Source organism: Enhydra lutris, unplaced genomic scaffold, assembly GCF_002288905.1.
Source record: "Enhydra lutris kenyoni isolate GAN:26980312 unplaced genomic scaffold, ASM228890v2 scaffoldscaffold36, whole genome shotgun sequence".
NCBI lineage: Eukaryota > Metazoa > Chordata > Mammalia > Carnivora > Mustelidae > Enhydra > Enhydra lutris.
The window spans coordinates 9,135,455-9,154,960 of NW_019154120.1; the positions used below are offsets into that span (position 1 = coordinate 9,135,455).

Consider the following 19,506-nt stretch of genomic DNA (forward strand, 5'->3'; position numbering starts at 1 on the left):
GTATTGAGAGAGATGAATTTAGTGCCATTGTATTGCCTGTAAGGTGACTGTTATTGTATATTGTCTCTGTTTCTTTCTGATCTACTACTTTTAGGGTCTCTCTTTGCTTAGAGGACCCCTTTCAATATTTCCTGTAGAGCTGGTTTGGTGTTTGCAAATTCTTTCAGTTTTTGTTTGTCCTGGAAGCTTTTAATCTCTCCTCCTATTTTCAATGATAGCCTAGCTGGATATAGTATTCTTGGCTGCATGTTTTTCTTGTTTAGTACTCTGAATATATCATGCCAGCTCTTTCTGGCCTGCCAGGTCTCTGTGGATAAGTCTGCTGCCAATCTAATATTTTTACTATTGTATATTACAGACTTCTTTTCCCGGGCTGCTTTCAGGATCTTTTCTTTGTCACTAAGACTTGTAAATTTTACTATTAGGTGACGGGGTGTGGACCTATTCTTATTGATTTTGAGGGGGGTTCTCTGAACCTCCTGGATTTTGATGCTTGTTCCCTTTGCCATATTGGGGAAATTCTCTCCAATAATTCTCTCCAATATACCTTCTGCTCCCCTCTCTGTTTCCTCTTCTTCTGGAATCCCAATTATTCTAATGTTGTTTCGTCTTATGGTGTCACTTGTCTCTCGAATTCTCCCCTCGTGGTCCAGTAGCTGTTTGTCCCTCTTTTGCTCAGCTTCTTTATTCTCTGTCATTTGGTCTTCTATATTGCTAATTCTTTCTTCTGCCTCATTTATCCTAGCAGTGAGAGCCTCCATTTTTGATTGCACCTCATTAATAGCTTTTTTGATTTCAACTTGGTTAGATTTTAGTTCTTTTATTTCTCCAGAAAGGGCTTTTATATCTCCCGAGAGGGTTGCTTTAATATCTTCCGTGCCTTTTTCGAGCCCAGCTAGAACCTTGAGAATCGTCATTCTGAACTCTATATCTGACATATTACCAATGTCTGTATTGATTAGGTCCCTAGCCTTTGGTACTGCTTCTTGTTCTTTTTTTTGTGGTGAATTTTTCCGCCTTGTCATTTTGTCCAGATAAGAGTATATGAAGGGGCAAGTAAAATACTAAAAGGGTGGCAACAACCCCAGGAAAATATGCTTTAGCCAAATTAGAAGAGAACCCAAATCGTGAGCGGGGAGAAAGGGGATAAAAAGAGGTTCAGAAAGAAAAAAAAAAAAAAGAAACAATTAAGAAAAGAAAACAGATAAAGAAAAAAAATAAAAAAAAAAATATATATATATATATATATATATATATATATTAGATAAACTATTCAAAAAACGTTAAAAAAGAAAACGGTAAAAGTTAAAAAAATTTATCAGAAGAAGAGAAAAAAAAATTGAAAAAGAAAAAAAAATTAAATTAACTGCAAGGCTAAAGAATCATGGGGAGAAAGCCACGAGTTCCGTCCTTTGTTTTCTCCTCCTCTGGAATTCCGCTGGTCTCCTTGGTATTGAAACTGCACTCCTTGGTAAGTGAACTTGGTCCTGGCTGGGTTTCTTGTCGATCTTCTGGGGGAGGGGCTGTTGTAGTGATTCTCAAGTGTCTTTGCCCGGGGCGGAGTTGCACCGCCCTTACCCGGGGCCGGGCTGAGTAATCCGCTCGGGTTTGCTTTCGGGAGCTTTTGTTCCCTGAGCGCTTTCCGTAGAGTTCCGGAGGGCGGGAATGAAGATGGCCGCCTCCTGGTCTCCAGCCCGGAGGAGCTGAGAGCCCGGGGCCCCACTCCTCAGTGCGCCCTCAGAGAACAGCGCCCAATTACTCCCGTCACCCTGGCCTCTGGCCGCGCTCCGAGCTGACCGAGCCTGTGACCGGTTCAAGGTATCCCCGAGCTTAGAGCTCACTCCTCGGCTCTGTCTCTGTAGCCGGCTTCCGCATTCTAATACCTGTAAACTCTGCGACACTCAGACACCCCCGATCCTTCTGTGACCCTGCGGGACCTGAGGCCGCGCTCACCCCGCCTGGGCTTCACCCTGGTTAAGCCTCTGGAGCGATGTCCCTCAGCAGAACAGACTTTTAAAAGTCCCGATTTTGTGCTCCATTGCTCCGAGCTTGCCGGGAGCCGGCCCCTCCCCCCACGGTCTATCTTCCCGTCGCTTTGGATTCACTTCTCCGCCAGTCCTACCTTTCAGAAAGTGGTTGATTTTCTGTTTCTAGAGTTGTTGTTCTTCTTCTCTTCGATCTCCCGTTGGATTTGTAGGTGTTTGCAATCTTTAGATAAGCTATCTAGCTGATCTCCTGCTACCTGAAGTAGTCTCAGCCTGCTACTTCTCCGCCATCTTGACTCCTCCCCAAATGTGTTAACTCTTTACTACTGGTACTAGATTGTTAATAAGCAGATACCATGGATTCACAGCATTTAGGGACTGTTTATTACACTGATGCTTTTTTTCTCTTCAGAGTAATAGCAGTAGTAAGAAATGATAGCCCAGACTGTTAAATTGGTTTATATGTAATGGAGCGATTAATGTATTTATGTATATATATATATATTTTTTTTAAGATTTTATTTATTTATTTGACAGATAGAGATCACAAGTAGGCAGAGAGGCAGGCAGAGAGAGAGGACGAAGCAGGCTCACCACCGAGCAGAGAGCCCGATACGGGGCTCGATCCCAGGACCCTGGGATCATGACCTGAGCCGAAGACAGAGGCTTTAACCCACTGAGCCACCCAGGCGCCCCTGTATTTATGTATATTAATGCACATCTGCTGCTTATCTAATCATGTGCCGTGCCCTGTGTTAAGTCCTGGATCGTTGGTGAGAAGCAAACACATCAGGGTCGTGGGAGGGAAGAGCCCACGTTCTCGTGTAAAGAAAGTCTACTGAGTTCGGTGTTGCAGACGACAGCCTGAGATAGTCATCTCATCTCCAGCAAACAAATATGTGAACAGGACGTAACTGCTATGAAAAAAGTAAAAGAGCATTGTGGTAGTAGGAACATGGGAGTCGGATGGCTGCTTTGGATTGGTTGATCCGGAAATGTCTGTCTGAGAAGAAAATATTTGAACTGGGCCATATATGCTGTGAAGGAGCCTCGCAAAGATCTGTGTCCAGAATAAACTAGAAACAGGGAGTAGATATTACAAATGCCCAAGATAAGAAAAGAACACTGCTGGCATATTTGAGAAATAGGTAGTAGGCCAGTGTGCTATAATACAGTGAGAAAGGAGATAGATAGGAGATAGGCAGAGAGCAGTGGAGGCCTTGCAGGTCACGGCCATGCATGTGATGGGTTGAGGTTGGTGAAGGACTTTGTCTCGTGCTCATTTTAAGGACATTTCTCTGCTGAGAACAGAATGAATTGGATAGAATAGACCCAGAGATCAGTTGAACTCTTGAAGTAATCTGGGGAATTTAAGCTTGGGGGTTTGTAAAAGGATGGGAGAGAAGTAAAAGCATTGTTTTCTAGAGGTAGAATTGTTTGTGCTCACTGACCTGGAGGAGAAGGGCAGAATCAAGGATGACTCTTAGGTCTTTAGTTTAGCAGCTGGGTCGGTGGTAGTGTTATCTACGACCTTGGATTATTGCGAAAGAAATGAGTTTGGGAATGGGGGACTGATCAAGAGTTTTGAATTGTTCATTTAAACTTGGTTCAACATATTAGTTAGACATCCAAGCAGAAGCATCAAATTCTCAGGTGGATATAGGTGCCTGGTAGTCAGGCTGTATAAACAAGTTTCTTAGACATGGATGCAAACTTTTAAGGAAATAAATAGGCCCAGGACCTAAAGACTGCAAAGGATGACATGAGAAGAAAATAGCTGGGGAGTAGGAAAACAAGGTGAGTGAAAAGCCAAGATAAACAAATGTTTTAAAAAGAGGGTCTATTGTGCAAGATACTTGGAAAGTGATTGAGATCAGTTGAGGAAAATAACTGTGATACTTGTCCACGTGGAGGTTACAGTGGTTTTACGAGAAGGACAGGTACCTCATTGGTGTGATCTGGGAGACTGCAGATAAGAAATTGTAGGTTACAGGTATGGACTCTTCTCTTCAGAAAAGTCTTCCTGAGAAGGGGACTTGAGAAATTAAAGTTTTCCCTGAGAAGGGGGCCTGAGAAATTAGGCAGTGGCTATGAGCAAACATGAAATAAATCAAGGGAAGCTTTTTCTTTTTAATCGGTGTAAGTTACAGAAAATCAAAACAGTTTTTTTTTCCCCCACAAAGGTATGTCATATTACACATTTGATTAATTTTTGTTTAATATTTTTTAAAATATTTAAATATTTTTAAGACTGTATGTGTCTAGTGCTTCTTGCAATATGTTGTGTATAAATGTTTATCTTATAAATGTGTAATATAGTCTGAAATGATTTTCACTTCCTTGGGAGAACCTGAGACAAATCTGGTCGGCTTAAACTCATTTTTAGGTTTACTTAGTTTTGTCCCAGAAGTTTTTTTTTAGTATTTTATGTGTATGCATTTACTTTCGATGGGGAGGAGATGAGAGGAAGGAAGAAGAGCTGTATGTGCCATTAGATTCTCAAATCGATGCCTTCAAAGCTTAAGAATCTGTATTCTGGAATGTCTTAAAATACTTACTGTGGTGTAAAGGCCCAAAATGGATGGAATCTAGTTCTCAGCCCAGGCCTAGGAACTTTTAATCCATTCATCTCCAAGCCCAGTGGGCCACATTTTAGTATTAGACATGAGAATGTACACCGTACCCTCGTCTTGAAGTGTTCAAGCAATTTACTTGGAGTGCACCAGAGGACATGCTGTATTCTAGGCCCTGACCCCACATGGCACCCCCCCACCCCCAGTCCTTGTATAGTGACAGACGTTTTAGATCAAAATTCCAGCACCTAGAACTTCTGCGTGGGTAGGCACACACAGTATCTGCAGTGAGGGCATTCTTGTGGTTATTATTATTGACCTCTCAACTAGTTTCCTCAAACATTCCTTAATTATGCCTGCAAATACCAGTATTTCTCATCTCTCTCTCTCTTTTTTTTGTTTTTCCCCTGTGTATATGGTTGCAAAAGTCTGCTTAGGGGAATCAGTATTCTTTCAGAGTAGTATGAGGAATTTTACCACCACAGAGAATTCTCAAATAAAGACAAGACCCATAATTTTATATTTACCCCATATTTTGAATTTTAATGTTTGATCATGCAAAGCTTCCTTAGCTTTACGTCTAGTATTGATGAAATCCCTAGTAAGCATAATAAAGGGATATAAGGATGACTCAGGGCAGTTTCTGACTTCAGGGTACTTACAGGAGAATGGAGAAAAATGGCCTGTGGACAGATGACTGTTGTCCGTGGTAATGAGTTGAAGGGAATACGAGGAAGGAGGAGGGGGATTCAGAGTATATGCAAGTCAGTGCTGCAAGCTCCCATCTACAGAGTGAGGCCAAGTGCGGGTATCCTTGAAAGAGGGGGTGCCGGATGCTATCATATATGTGCAGAGTCCCTCCGTGGCTGCGTTGCCGGGAGCAGCTGAGCACAGGTGTCCGTGATGACAGAGACTTACCGAAGACCTTCACCACTGCCCTCCAGATAGCTATTTGCATGGTGCTATACCATGTTTTAGTAATTGTGTAAGAAATCATTCTATAGTACCTGAGGTATTCCTTCTCCCTTCTTTGTGATTTCCAGGACAGCATCTCTGTTTTTATTTTGTTGTTAAAGTTATTGTTATTAGTTATCTAATGATTATTTGTCACTGCTTTTCAGTATTATCACACCATGTCCTATTTCTACGTGGTTCACCCAGGGGGATACTGATTACTATAATGTCAGTATTTTGAAATAATGACAGCACAGGTATAAAAGGCAGGTACCCTCTGAAATAATTTCTTCTTATTAGTTGCCATTATAAGTTCCCACTTATAAAGCCAATTTACATCTTAAACCTGCTCTCACATGTGTTAGTGCATCTAGTTTTGCTAGTAACTGTGCAGTGAGGTGGAGACTCAGTGTCCTTGACTTACAGAGGAGGAAGCCAGTTCCCCAGGACAGCAGTGGACTCCCAGGTCACACAGCCTGGGAATGGTGGGGAAGGACTCAGACCTACCAGTGCTGGTTGTTGCCTTAGCCACTGGCTCTTTAGCTTCCTCAGAGCGTGTCTTGTCCTGTACTTCCCGGGAGGTCTTTGGTCTCTTATCAGCTCTAAGAACAATCCACAGTTTTCTCAGTAGCAAATCTCAGTAGCAAACAGGGCACTGTGCCAGGTGTTGCATAGAGATAAAACTGTCCTTGGGTGACTTTGGGATGGACTGTGGGAGTCTTTTTCATTGTTTGTAACAGTTTTGTTGTGGGTTTTTTCTGGTATCTTTCAATCCTTTTGAAATCATAGCTACCAACTAAAAAATTTTTTAATGGTAAAAGTTGTTTATACATCTACATCTAATTTTTTGCAGTATGTGACATTGAAGGAGATGCCCGCTGTGCTTGTTTTCAAAGATGAAACTTACTTTGTTTACGATGGTAAGTTCCAATGTTTTAACTCATACAAAACATGTTGAAATTAAAATGCTGCCCCTATTAGAGGACTTAGGTGTTGATGAAAGATTTGGTAGGTGCAGCTACTTCTTACATTTCCTGTTAGTTGAGCAACAGATTTTTCTTACCCTTCCACTTTGGTTTTTCTGTCTAGTGTGCTTTCTGGCTTCTGCCTTCAGTGATTTATTTTTTTCTTTTTTTGTCAGGTCATTGGCCTTTTGAGACACGAACTCTATGCATGCATTTCTGTACATCATTTTAAAACATTCAAAATTATTCATATTAAAAAAAAAGATCTAGGGGCGCCTGGATGGCTCAGTGGGTTAAGCCTCTGTCTTCAGCTCAGGTCATGATCCCAGGGTCCTGGGATCAAGACCCGCATCGGGCTCTCTGCTCAGCGGGGAGCCTGCTTCCCTTCCTCTCTCTCTGCCTGCTTATGATCTCTGTCTGTCAAATAAATAAATAAAATCTTTAAAAAAAAAAAAAAAAGATCTAACATTTCAGACTCACAAAGAGGTGAAGAAATAAAAGCCCTCAGTACTGGTGAGGGCCCTGGAGGACGTGACCTCTCCTGCTTTCGTCCGTCCCTCCCTGACAGGAGTAACCAACCGTTCGCCTGTTACTCGGCATTTCTTCACTCAAGTAAACACTTGCTGTATTTTTAAAATACTTTTGTTATACAAACCTACCTCGTAATAAAGACACTGCTAGAACAGTAAAATCCTGTGTATATACCCATCAACCACGTTAGGCAATTACCAAGATCTTAACATACTTGCTTCAACAATGTTTTTCTTCGCTGAAGTATTTTGTATTAAGATTTTATTTATTTATCTGACAGAGAGAGACACAGCAAGAGGGGGAACACAAGCAGGGGGAGTGGGAGAGGGAGAAGCAGGCTTCTTGCTGAGCAGGGAGCTGCTCGATGTGGGACTCAATCCCAGGACTCCAGGATCATGACCTGAGGCTGAAGGCAGTTGTTTGACCAGCTAAGCCACCCAGGCACCCCAGCTTTCAGATTTCTTGTTCTAGTTCTAGTACGAATTTGTTAACACTCCAGAGAGCCACTTTATCTTTGGAACAAGCGTCATCATATCTGTGTGGATGTAAATCTGCTCTGTAATCATAGCTAAGAAACCGCCCCTCCTCTTCTCTCCGTGTTTCAAATGTGGCCTCCCGGGAGTGGCCAGGAGGAATAAGAAAAGTACCTTTAGCTATGGGAGAGGCCGTCGTTTTCTGACTTGCAGGTGTTAGTATGTAGAGCCTGCCTGAAGCCTCAAATAACACAGAGACTTTACCTTGAATGCTTATTCTAATATTTAATTGTCAATAAGTTTTGATGCTTTGGGTTAGGGCTCAGGAGGATGGTTTATCTTCTGATGAGTTTCATGTATATCACTTTGAACAATCTTAAAACATTGGCTTTTGACTTGAAGTGGAGATTGTGGCCCCAGGACTCAACTCCTAGCTTTATGTTTATTTTCCTAATTTGTAAGTCCAAACCCATAAATACTTTCAGATTTGTGTTATGGCGCTTATTTTATAGGTTTGATAACTTGAAAATGTTTTGTTTAGCAATGCAAGTGACAGAAAAAACGTTATCTTTCACGAAATCATTAAAATCCAATCTTCAGCCAAACATATTGGTAGGCTTTTATATCAGCTTCTTTTCATGCAGTTATAATAATTGTTCACAGTTACCTAGGCATTATATTTCTAATCGGGACATAGTTTTTCTCTTGATATTACAGATGTTTTCTGTCTGCTTAGCAGGGGAATTATTCGATGTTGGAAAAAGGCTAAAGTACTATGGCTTCATATGTGTGTTGTGTTTTACATATGAGGAAGAGTTGTAAACTGAGGTAGAAATGTCAGAAAATAGAAAACAGCAAAGAAATTTTAATAAAAAGTTACTCGTATTGCCATCGTTCAAGGATAACTATCAACCCAGGATAACCACTTAGTTAGGAGTGTATGCCTTCATTTAATCATGCTGTCAGTTTGACTTTCAAACAAAGTTACAGTCATATTGTAATAATGTTTTACAACCTGCTTTACTACTTATTAATTTTTCAAAACCTATAAATGGTCTTCCTCAATCTGTCCCATAATTATTTAAATTATTTCCTGTTTAGGGTATTTCACTTATTTCCTTTATTTTTATTTCCTTATTTTTTGCTTTTTTTTTAAATGATGCTGTAGTGAAGAATTTCTTTGTCCATTAATGCTTTTATATGTCTCATTGTTTGCTTAGAATAGATTCCTAAAAATGAAATTTATGAAGTTAAGATTATGATTCCGTGTCAAGACATTTTATACATATTGCCAGATTAGAACATTATAAACATTTAAAACTCTTACTTACATATAACTTATTAGCTTTTTTTATTTTTAAGAGTACGAAGACGGTGATCTGTCATCTTGGATCAACAGGGAGAGGTTTCAGAACTACCTTACTGTGGATGGCTTCCTCTTGTATGAACTTGGAGACACTGGTAACAAGCGTATATACAACTCTCCATCATTCTGCAGAATTTTCCTTAATTTTTTTTCTTAAATCTGATTCTGTAGGAAATGAATTTTAAACTCTCTTTCATAATTTCCTTCCTTTTTAAGACTTGAATGCCAGTTCTTCTTCATGAGAATATAGACTAAAATACTAAAAAAGAAGCAGCATTTGTATGGGGAAAAAGATGAGTTAGTTAGGAAAGATTTACTAGTTAGAACTGGTAGCAACAGGAAAAGCAGAGCCTGGATGATAAGGAGATGAGAAGAAATAACGAGGAAGCTGTATTGGGAGCTGATTTTGTAGTAGGAGTTGGAATACACCTCATCACAACCTTTGAAACCCGCTTTTACTTGTGAGGAAAATGTGGGCGCCATGCTGGCGTGGTTCTTAAAGTCACAACATTGAAAATGACAAGCAAAGTAAATATATTTATAGATACAAAAATGAAAGCTGTAAGAAGCTGTGAATGGAGGGTCTCAAGTAGATGCAAACTGCCACGGTTCTAAGAAGTTACCATGGAAAGTTTTAGGAGGAATTGTTTTGTAAATTTATAATGAATTAGAGAACTCGTGAATATTATTGCCACATTTGTTTTCATTCACAACTTCATGATAAGGGGGACTGAAATACAGTTTTAGATTTAATAAAACGGGAAAATTGTACTCAAGGTTCAGCTTTTTATATGAGAAGTAGTATGCGTAGCTTTTCCTCTTCGTGATTTCCTGCTTTTGAGTCTGATTAAAAATACAAATTAGAAATGTTCTAATAGGTTCTCGTGGTGTTTTCAAACTCTTCGGTTATTTGCTCCGGCTCCTGAGCCTGCGTATTCATGTTCTGTGTCTGGCGACGTTTCCTTCTTTGTTTATCCTTGCAGAGGGATGCGTGTGTTAGCTCAGCACTAGACGTTGCTGTGGATGCTGTCAGAGATTGTGGGTTTACTTTTGGGTTCTTTCAGACTCACGGGAAGGGAAAGGGAAACAATGTAGGGAATACAGTAGCTTTGCTCTCAGTTCAGTAGTCATAGGAGACTGCATGACCTTGAGGTAATTAAAACCGGCAGCTCGGGCTCTATGCAGATAGTGTCTTCTCCCAGATGAGTTTGGAAAGAAGTTGGCTATGGAATGTTCTTTTTTTGTATCCAACCTCATTGCCCTTGTTTGGTTGTGCTGCTGCGGCTCTGCTCCTGCCCACTGTCCCACCTGGCCCCTCGCCCCACAAGCACAGACGTCCAGGCGCTCGGTGGTTTCGGACAGGCTTGTCTTTCTTGGAAGTCCTGGCAGCCGCGGTCCCTGCATCTTCTGCCGGCGCCTCAGTCCCCGTCTCCTCTCCGTCTGCTCGTTCCTCACTCTCCCTTCTCCAGCCCCACTGACGTCTCTTAGAAAGGCCACACACCTTGCATCAGCGCATCTTTATACCTGGAAGTGTACAGTTAATTTATGCTCATCGTCAGACTCAGACCGAGTATCGCTTTCTCAGCAAGTCTTCTAGGCACGCGCTCGAACTGCCGACGCTCACTCCAGTCTCTTTCCGAACACCTTCACGGCTCTCCTCCTTGTTAACCATACATTTTTGCTGTGTTGTAAATGATCTTTGGATGTCTCTATTGTTTTCCCTGCTAGACTGTGCTTCCCACTAGTTCAGAGCCGCGTCTGTGTGCGTGTCACTCCCTGGGGCCGGCCCTCAGCTAGTGAATGGTGCTTCGCAGGTGTCTCCCGGCCAGCTCTGAATGGGACCCTCACGCTCTGCTGCGGTGTCTGGTCTTCTGACTCCAGTACCAGTGCTCTGGTTACTGTGTCCGCTGGCGCTAGAGGATGTTCCAGACGAGTGTGATTTATGTTGTGTTGAGGGTTAAATTTGAGTCAGTTTCGTTTTGTGTATTAGTACTGGCAAGTAGGGACGTGACCCATGGTACTGGAGGGAATAGCATCTAAAAATCCTTCTCTTGTTATATGTCATTCTTTTAGAGTTACAGTAACTAATAATAAATTCCTTTTATCAATTAATAATACATTTCTTTTATTTCTTAATGTCTTAGATTTTGACAAAGTACTCATTTTAGTCAGTTTGTGGGTACTGTGAAAACAGTACAATTTAGTAAACTGTTAAATATTTACTATTATTTACATTTGGGGGATGGGAGGTGGGAGGGAACCTCTCACTTCCAATTGACTGATTCATTGATTCATTCGTGCGTAACACGTAGCATAATCGGAATTAAATTCTAGAAACTATTTACTAATTCCCAGTTCACAGCTACAATGATAATTGAAAAGTTTGTATGATGAGGGCTATTGAATTTAGATATGTCATTCTTAATTTCAGGAAAGCTTGTGGCTATTGCAGTTATTGATGAGAAAAATACATCAATTGAACATACCAGGTATAGTGTCTTGAAATAGTTTTAAGCTTCACATACCATCTAACTCAGACTTTACGTGGCGTAAGATAAAATTGATACAGTATCTTACTTTCCCCACAGTATTAGATAAGGCAGCAGATATTATAATTGAAAAATGATAATATATTTTTGAAGTGAAGAGATGAAATATTCATGTATTCTTTCACAGATTAAAGTCAATTATTCAGGAAGTTGCTAGAGATTACAGAGACCAATTCCACAGGTAGGTGCTTACGTTCAAGAAGATTATTTTTGTTCAACTATATTTTGTAGTATAGTACAGCAAAAGTGGAACTGTTTTATACTTGAAATCAAGATACTGAAATGAATTACAGTGTGTTCTATTTCAGTATGAATTGTTTGGACTTGCTCTGTCATACAAGTGAAAAAAAACTTTATAACTTGTATCATACTTGCTTCTTGATGGGATCTGGGATACATTTGTTGTTAGGAAGTTTGTGTAAGTACTCATTCATTTGAGATAAAGTTAAGTGAACAATCACAAGTTAGATATAGACAGATGATGATTATAACAGGAACTCAGACAGTAACTGAATATAAAAAATAAGTGATCTTGTTGCTTTGTGCCAAATCATTCTGTTTGTTGCTGCCATAACATACAGCCTATAAATTTGTTATATTATTTAATTATTCCCTTTTTATTCAGAGCCTTCTAATGATTTATCAGTGATATATATTTATATTTCTCCTGTTACATAGTAGGAGCATCTTCTTATAAGTCCTTTGGTAAACGAATTGGGTTATTTTTCTTAAACATATTTTAGTTAGAAATGCTAATATTGACCTACATTTTAAATATATAGAGTAGAGTAGAAATATCTTAAATTTATTTGCTCATACTCATATGTATTTTATCTCAGAAGCCATTAGAAGGCATACTCTTTTCTGCATTTATTTTATGTGAGTTGTATGTTAAGTGTTTACATGCTCCAGCCCTCACGTTCAGTTCTTTGTACACATTTACCTCGTTTTGTACCTAATATTGCTCTCTCTCTTTTTCTTTTGGTTATTGTTGTTGGTTAGGGATTTTCAGTTTGGCCATATGGATGGAAATGACTATATAAATACCTTGCTGATGGAGTAAGTAAAGTTCTAAATGACTGAGTGATTTTGCTCTCAATTTTGTCAGTTTTAAAATTTATGTTTCTGAGACACTGAAAAGCGTTACTAGCTGGAGAAAAAAGTGAACTTTTCATCTGTGCTGATGCAGATATTCTCCAAGTATTGTACTTTAGTTTTTAAATCTAAATTGGAAACTCACTGAACTTTAGTATTGCTCTGTATTAAAAATGTATCTCTCAATTCCATGTTAAAAATTTATTTCTAAATTCCATGTATTTTGGAAAGAAGACAGCATTCCAAAATTAAAAATCTTGTAGATTCTGTTTAACGCACACCTTACCTTAAGTTCAGTTTCCGTGAGTAAAGGTAATTTAAGTAGGAAGTTTTTACATTCAAGAATTGGCTGCTATACTAGAAGAATTTATTTTAACAGAGTAAAAATAACGTTACAGAGAAAATACACAATTCTAAAATAATTCCATCAGTTATGTTTATGACATAAAAATCTCATTTGCCACTTCAAAAAGTTGTTATTAGAAAACATCATACTTAGAGTAAATTAATTTCAGATAAGAAGCTACTCTGTGCAGTAGACATCTAGCATTTACTGTATGTCACACACTGTGTTTGGTATTCTTGATCCAGAAAATGAGTAGAGTCCCTGTCTCCAAATGTTCATAGTCTGCTGGGTAAGATAACATAGTATTTGCAAACCTGTACAAAAAGGTCTTTATAGTACAGGGTTCTAGAAATGTACAGGCTCCCACTCACACCCCATTACACACAAAGGCGGAAGGGATCAGAAGATGCTTCTCAGCGGAGGCAGTAATGAAGTTACATGGAAGAAGAATGCAGAGACATTATTTCAGGCAGGGCATCAGAGCACACACAAGAGGTGGTAGGAGAATGGAGCTCTGGAGGGTGTGGACCTGAAAACCAGCCCCTGAAGTGAAGATGAGGAAAGCTCACTGGAGACAAGTGACCTTGTCCATCCAGCAGCGTCGAGGTTCCAGTTCAAGTTAACATGATACTGTGTTTTGGTATTCTCCAGCTTTGCTCAGTAGCAAAGGGGTAGCAGTTGCCTTCATTCATGTTTCAGTGTATTACTCCATTTTATAAGTAAGAACACTGGGGAAATAAAAATGAAACTCACAACCCAAAATAACATTCAGAATTTTCAGTTGAAAGCCTAAAGTTATTTATATTCATTTTTATTTATTATCCCTCTTATTCCAATAAGAATGTGAGACTTTTTACTAGTGATATAAAGTACCAGATATAATATACAATGAAGAAATCAAGACAAAGGAAAATAAAGTAAAGGATCTATATCATTTTAGGTATTCATCATTTATAGGTAATTACTAAAGTTACTTGAAAATTTTGGCCCTGAATTTTTAATACTCAAAACAAAGTAGAAAAACATTATTTATACATTTCCCATAGCCTATAAAATAACTTTGGGTTATAAGGAGTATGGCAGACCTTGTAGAAAGCTAAGAGAAATTGTTATGCTATAGAAACTCACAGAAGGGGACACTCTATAGTAGAAATATGTTTTTGATAGGGATTTTTACAGTATATATAGTAGGGACTTTGACAGATCCATTTCCTATAATGTTCTTCAAGGCAAGCCAATATTCAATAAAACATTGTTTGTAAGAGGCTAAAGCCATTTGGGTCCAATAAGCAATTCCTTGATTCAGGGTAATATTCAGAATGTGTACAGATGGGTGGATATTCCTTCATGAGTATGATTATTAATGTGAGTTGTGAGATAGCAGAAATTTGGGGCTACAGTTGTGTTCCGAGAACAATAATCTCTACCACCAACACCTTGTTGCATTGTGTTGTTTTTTATTCATACCTTGTTTTTTTTTCCTTTTTCAAAAGAAGAGGAAGCACGTGATGATGGTTATGTGATAATAATTGAAAGTCCTTATTGAGCACTTAGTTCTGTGACTGGCACTATAGTGAGTGGTTCAATAGATGTTTTTTAAGTTTTACAATAACTCAGTGAGGTGTAAGTACTATTATTATTTCCATTTTACATAGATGAGGAAATTGAAATTTAGAAGAAACTCAAGGAAGTTAAATAATATGCCAAAGGAGGCCCAACAAGTAAGTTAAAGAGATCCAGTTCTCAAGTCCACATCTCATTCACTCCAAAGCTCTTCTGTGACATTAATATTGTCAGAGAAATTAGTGGAGTTTAATAAGTATGGCTGCCCAAGTATTATTATTATTATTTTTAAAGATTTTATTTATTTGACAGAATAGAGATCACAAATAGGCAGAGAGGCAGGCAGAGAGAGAGGAGGAAGCAGGCTCCCCGCTGAGCAGAGAGCCTGATGCGGGGCTCGATCCCAGGACCCTGGGATGATGACCTGAGCCGAAGGCAGAGGCTTTAACCCACTGAGCCTCCCAGGTACCCCTACCCAAGTATTTTTAACTTAGGACGAATACACGATACCGTGTAAGATAGTTATACAACAGCGCTGACTATGTTTTACATTGTCTCGAAGTAAGTAGGGTATGGTCAGGCCCTAAATCTGTTAAATTGTTTTGTTTGGGGTTTTTGTGAATGTAATTAAGAGGGAATAGGATGAAATGATGTTCAAATCAAATCGAATTATTCAAATTGAATTATTTCACAACAGATAGTTTCTAGTTCCACTGTGTATTTAACTTTTTTTTTAATAATACATGTTTTCATAGGCAGGCTAAGTTCTGATCCATTCTGTTAGAACTTTTTGCTACTTATGCATTATTACAACTAATAACTAAACTGCTATAAATCAGAAAGTTGTCTTATGTATATTTTATGAAGCGAGAGTGAAGCTAAGATTTTTTTTTTTTAATTCTGCGGTCAGCGATGGCCTGATGATAGCAGGTGATCCGCTGGCCTGATACCCAGCGACTTCAAGCTGTGGTATGTGCTCTCTCTCACGTAACTGGGCTTGGTTGACGGTGACTGGGCACAGACACAGGTGGCTCCAAACTGCCACTGAGGTTCTGAGGTTCAGGTCTGCACAGTCTTGCATGTCCTGACCCTGGCAGGCTATTTCCTGGGGCGGGGCGGAGTCGTGTGGCCATCACGGAAACTCAGGAAGACAAGCCTGTCCATGCACACACTCTTCAAGCCTCTGTTAACCTGCCCCTTGGCCAAGTCAACATCAGGGTCACATGAGCGTGTTTTGCCTAGCTGGGAAAAGGGGATTGTGTGGTGACGGTAGAGAATCAGAGCCACGTTACTTGTGTGGCGATTATACTGCAGTGTGAATTGCTTCTACTGTAAAGTTTTGTACTTCTGCATAATTTTCATAGAGACCTACCAATAACCACAAACCCATGTGCAGTTGACATACAGAATCAAGCACCTTCCTCCTTTTATGATTATGCAACAACCTATCCTTGAAAGGAGAAAAATGATTTCAGTGAAATGGCATTGAAGTATTTTCTAGTACTACTAGTAACATTTTCTTTTAGTAACATTTTCTAATAACATTTTCTTTTTGCAAACTGATGTTTGTGAATCAGTGAAGCACTTCCTGAGGCTGCGGCAGAATACGTAGGGGGATAGTAGTTCAGAGAATTTGGAATAGTATTTACTGAACACAGGGTAATGTGAATATTTAACTTGAGTTTTCTCACATAATTTTTACAACCCTCCAACTACTCACCTCTACCCATTAATACGTGAAAAGCATTAGGCTTAAAAAAATGGATTGTGCATAATAAGTTTTAGCTTAATCACAAATACTCAACTGTCCAATATTATATATTGGAATGTTTCCTTTCACTTTTTTTTTTTTTTTCCCCCTAAGAAAACAAGTGGGAGGGTGGGAGGAGGGGCAGAGGGAGAAAATCTCAAGCAGTGTCACCTCTGAGCGTGGTGCCAGTACAGGGCTCGGTCTTACCACCCTGAGATCAAGACCTAGTGAATTCAAGAGTCAAATGCTTAACCAGCTGAGCCACCCAGATGCCCTAAAATGTTTTTCATAATTTAGCTATTTTTTTAAATGCACAATTTGAAATTTTCTTCTTGTAAGCATAGGGAGGCAAAGCTATTCATCCAGCTTCCTTCTTTTGTGATTATAGTTACTTAGACATGATATAAATGAATATCAGAATATTTGTTATCTCTGTGTTTAATGTATATTTTGGTTTCTTTGTTTTTCTGTTTTCAGTGAATTGAAAGTCCCAACTGTGGTTGTACTGAATACTTCAAACCAACAATACTTTTTACTAGACAGACAGATCAAAAATGCTGAGGACATGGTGCAGTTCATTAATAACATCTTGGACGGCACAGTAGAGGTGAGTCCTTCGCTCCCAATTCAAGGGGACTTCCTGAAAGGAGGAGGCCGAGGAGGAGGTCGAGGAGAAACAAGCTCTCTTCTCGTCCTCTGATTCTGAAAGGAAGAGTCATCCCCTGGGGTGAGGGGCAGTCCTCCCCAGCTGGCTTCTCACACATCACAGAGCCACATTCTCAGACACATAGAAGGTTCTTCTGTGGAAGAAGCTGCTCATGGGTGGAAATGCCTCTTTCACGGTTGTGTGGAAGACGGTTTTGGTTGTCACAGTGAGTGGGAGGTGCTCTTGCCATTTGGAGTTGGGCTGTGGACGCTGAGAGGTCTGCAGGGTTCAGAGCTATCCCAGTATTAAACCTTCCTGGCCCTTAACCTTTCTGGGTTCAAGAGGCTAATTGGATTAAGTTACTCAGATTGCTTCTCCAAGAAAACCTGTGAATAAGACTAAAATGTGCTGAGAATCAGAGCCTTGGTGGAGAGTTCCAAATCCAATCATATAAAATATTTCTCAGAAATAATGAATGGAGAAAGGATAAAAACCTACCATTTATATCAATGTGGATGGAACTGGAAGGTTTAATGTTCAGTGAAATAAGTTAGGCAGAGAAAGACAATTACCATAGGGTTTCACTCATATGTGGAACCTAAGAAATAGTGCAGAGGACCACAGGGCAAGGGAGGGAAAACTGAATGGGAAGAAATCAGAGGGAGACAAACCATGAGAGACTGTTGACTCCCGGAAACAAATAGGGTTACAGAAGGCGGGGAGGGGGTGATGGGGTAAGTGGTGGATGGGCATTAAGGAGAGCACGTGATGAGATGACCACTGGGTGTTACATGCGACTAATGAATCATTGAACATTACATCCATAACTAGTCATGTACTATCTGTTGGCTAATTGAATTTAAAAAAGAAACCTGAACGCACAGTCTGAATTTTCCATTATTTCTATAAATCTTACTGCAGTGTCATTCAGCCCGGGTTGCGGCCCACGTTACAGGGCCGTGAAGTTACTTCAGCACACTGACCAGCAAGCATCTTATTTCAACAGACTAGAATAAAATAGAAAAAATATGTGACTTCTAGGCTTTTATTAAAGTTTTGTTCAGGCTTTACAAACTTTATTTGAAAGTTGACTCACAGGATAACAAGCATTTCTTTTTTGGGAACAATCGCTGAGTGGGCATTTCATATTTGTGAAAATAATACTTGTTGAAATGAAACTCACCTCTATGAGGGAGAACGCCTCTATGTGTAAGTTAGTGAAATCCAATTCAGACTGTTTGATAACAAAGCCTCGCATAGTTTGGAAATTTGAGTAATGAGCCAGATTTCAGGGATGGCCAAATGCAGAGATTTGATCAATTTTCATCAGGAATTTTTCTCTGCCTTTCAGCACTTTTGGATGAGGTGGGTGTGGGGTGTGGGGCGTGGGGGCTTCATTCTTAGGGAGACACAAAAGCAAAGATACCTGTAGCAACCTCAGTTTAACAGCTCACCTGAACCCTGGCAGTGAGGCAGGCCTGGGCTGCTGGGTCAGCCTCAGCCAGGCTGCTTGGAGTGTGACAGGGAGACTGATTCAGAAGAGCATCACAGTGTGTTCCCACAAGAAAGCAGATGAAACTGAGGCAGAAAAAAAACAACCAAAAAACAGTAAATAACGTACTGCATGGCTCTTTCAAGTGCTTTTCGTAATCTCGTAGGGTCAACCCTTGACCAGCAGTTGTAACATTAGAGAACAGAAAAATGAAGTCATGGTACTTAAATAACAATTTAATTGTTGTTTTTGTTTTTGTTTTTTCCTGTTAAACTTAAGGCCCAAGGAGGTGACAGCATTTTGCAGAGACTGAAAAGAATAGTATTTGATGCCAAATCTACTATTGTGGTGAGTTGTGACAGTCTGCTTAGTGTCACTGATAATTGAGAATAGGTAGGTGTATCCTTGCTTTATGTCTAATGAAGGCAAAATCTGAAATTTTAAAGGATTACGTAAAAATGCATCTTTAATTTGAAAGATAAGAACTAGTCTGTAGTTATATTAAGAAAATATATTCTTCAGGTGGAAATTAAGTTTCTCTAATGACTCATTTCTGTGTGATTGGTGAGTTAACTGGCATTCAGAATCGTTACCTCGGTGCCATGACTTCAGAGTGTCTTCCAGACTCTCTTCTCCTTCTGCCCTTTTCAGTCACTGGATCTGAATCTGCTTCAACTCTCAGTCAGCTTCACAGCACAGGCATTCCTAAATTTGTTTGAGCTTTAGACAGCTTTCGTTCTACTTCTCTTCTTGAGCTACTGATTCCATGGATGTTTCGTTAAGGCCAAAAGCAGTCATCAAAGTAGGAATCCTCCGGATCAGCTCTCACGACACTGTACCTCGCGCTGTTCTAACTTCCACGTGGTTTCTTCACTTCCTGTTACCCCGTCTCCCGTTCATTCATGTACCACTACACAATGAAGACGACTAAAACAGTCCACTGTGATCACTGTCCTTCCCTTTTCCAGTGACACATGTGAGAACACTCTCTCCATCTCACATGGTCTCATTATTTGTTGAATGTTGCGAAAGCGTCCCTGGTGCTTCTCGCTAGTGCTCACACCGCCTCATTCTTACTGATGCTCAGATTTCTGCCTCAGAACACCCATATTCTGGGAAGTCTTCTTCTGTTACCTCAGTCCAGAGTGACCTTGCCATCCTCTGAGTGTGCCTGTGTAGCGCTCGAGTTACAGTCATAAGCTATAGAGGACAGTAGAG

The 19,506-nt window shown here is 39.8% G+C and overlaps 1 protein-coding gene across 3 annotated transcripts in view; it reads left to right on the forward strand.

Moving 5' to 3' along the window:
* Window positions 1-19,506, forward strand: part of LOC111154256 (thioredoxin related transmembrane protein 3) — a 50,577-nt gene that overhangs the window by 27,127 nt on the left and 3,944 nt on the right. For all 3 annotated transcript variants that reach the window (XM_022513757.1, XM_022513758.1, XM_022513759.1), the window contains 7 exons: window positions 6,366-6,432; window positions 8,844-8,942; window positions 11,279-11,336; window positions 11,524-11,577; window positions 12,399-12,455; window positions 16,628-16,757; window positions 18,568-18,636. In XM_022513757.1, coding sequence (XP_022369465.1) covers window positions 6,366-6,432; window positions 8,844-8,942; window positions 11,279-11,336; window positions 11,524-11,577; window positions 12,399-12,455; window positions 16,628-16,757; window positions 18,568-18,636 — 534 coding nt within the window. The remainder of the gene's footprint in view (window positions 1-6,365; window positions 6,433-8,843; window positions 8,943-11,278; window positions 11,337-11,523; window positions 11,578-12,398; window positions 12,456-16,627; window positions 16,758-18,567; window positions 18,637-19,506) is intronic.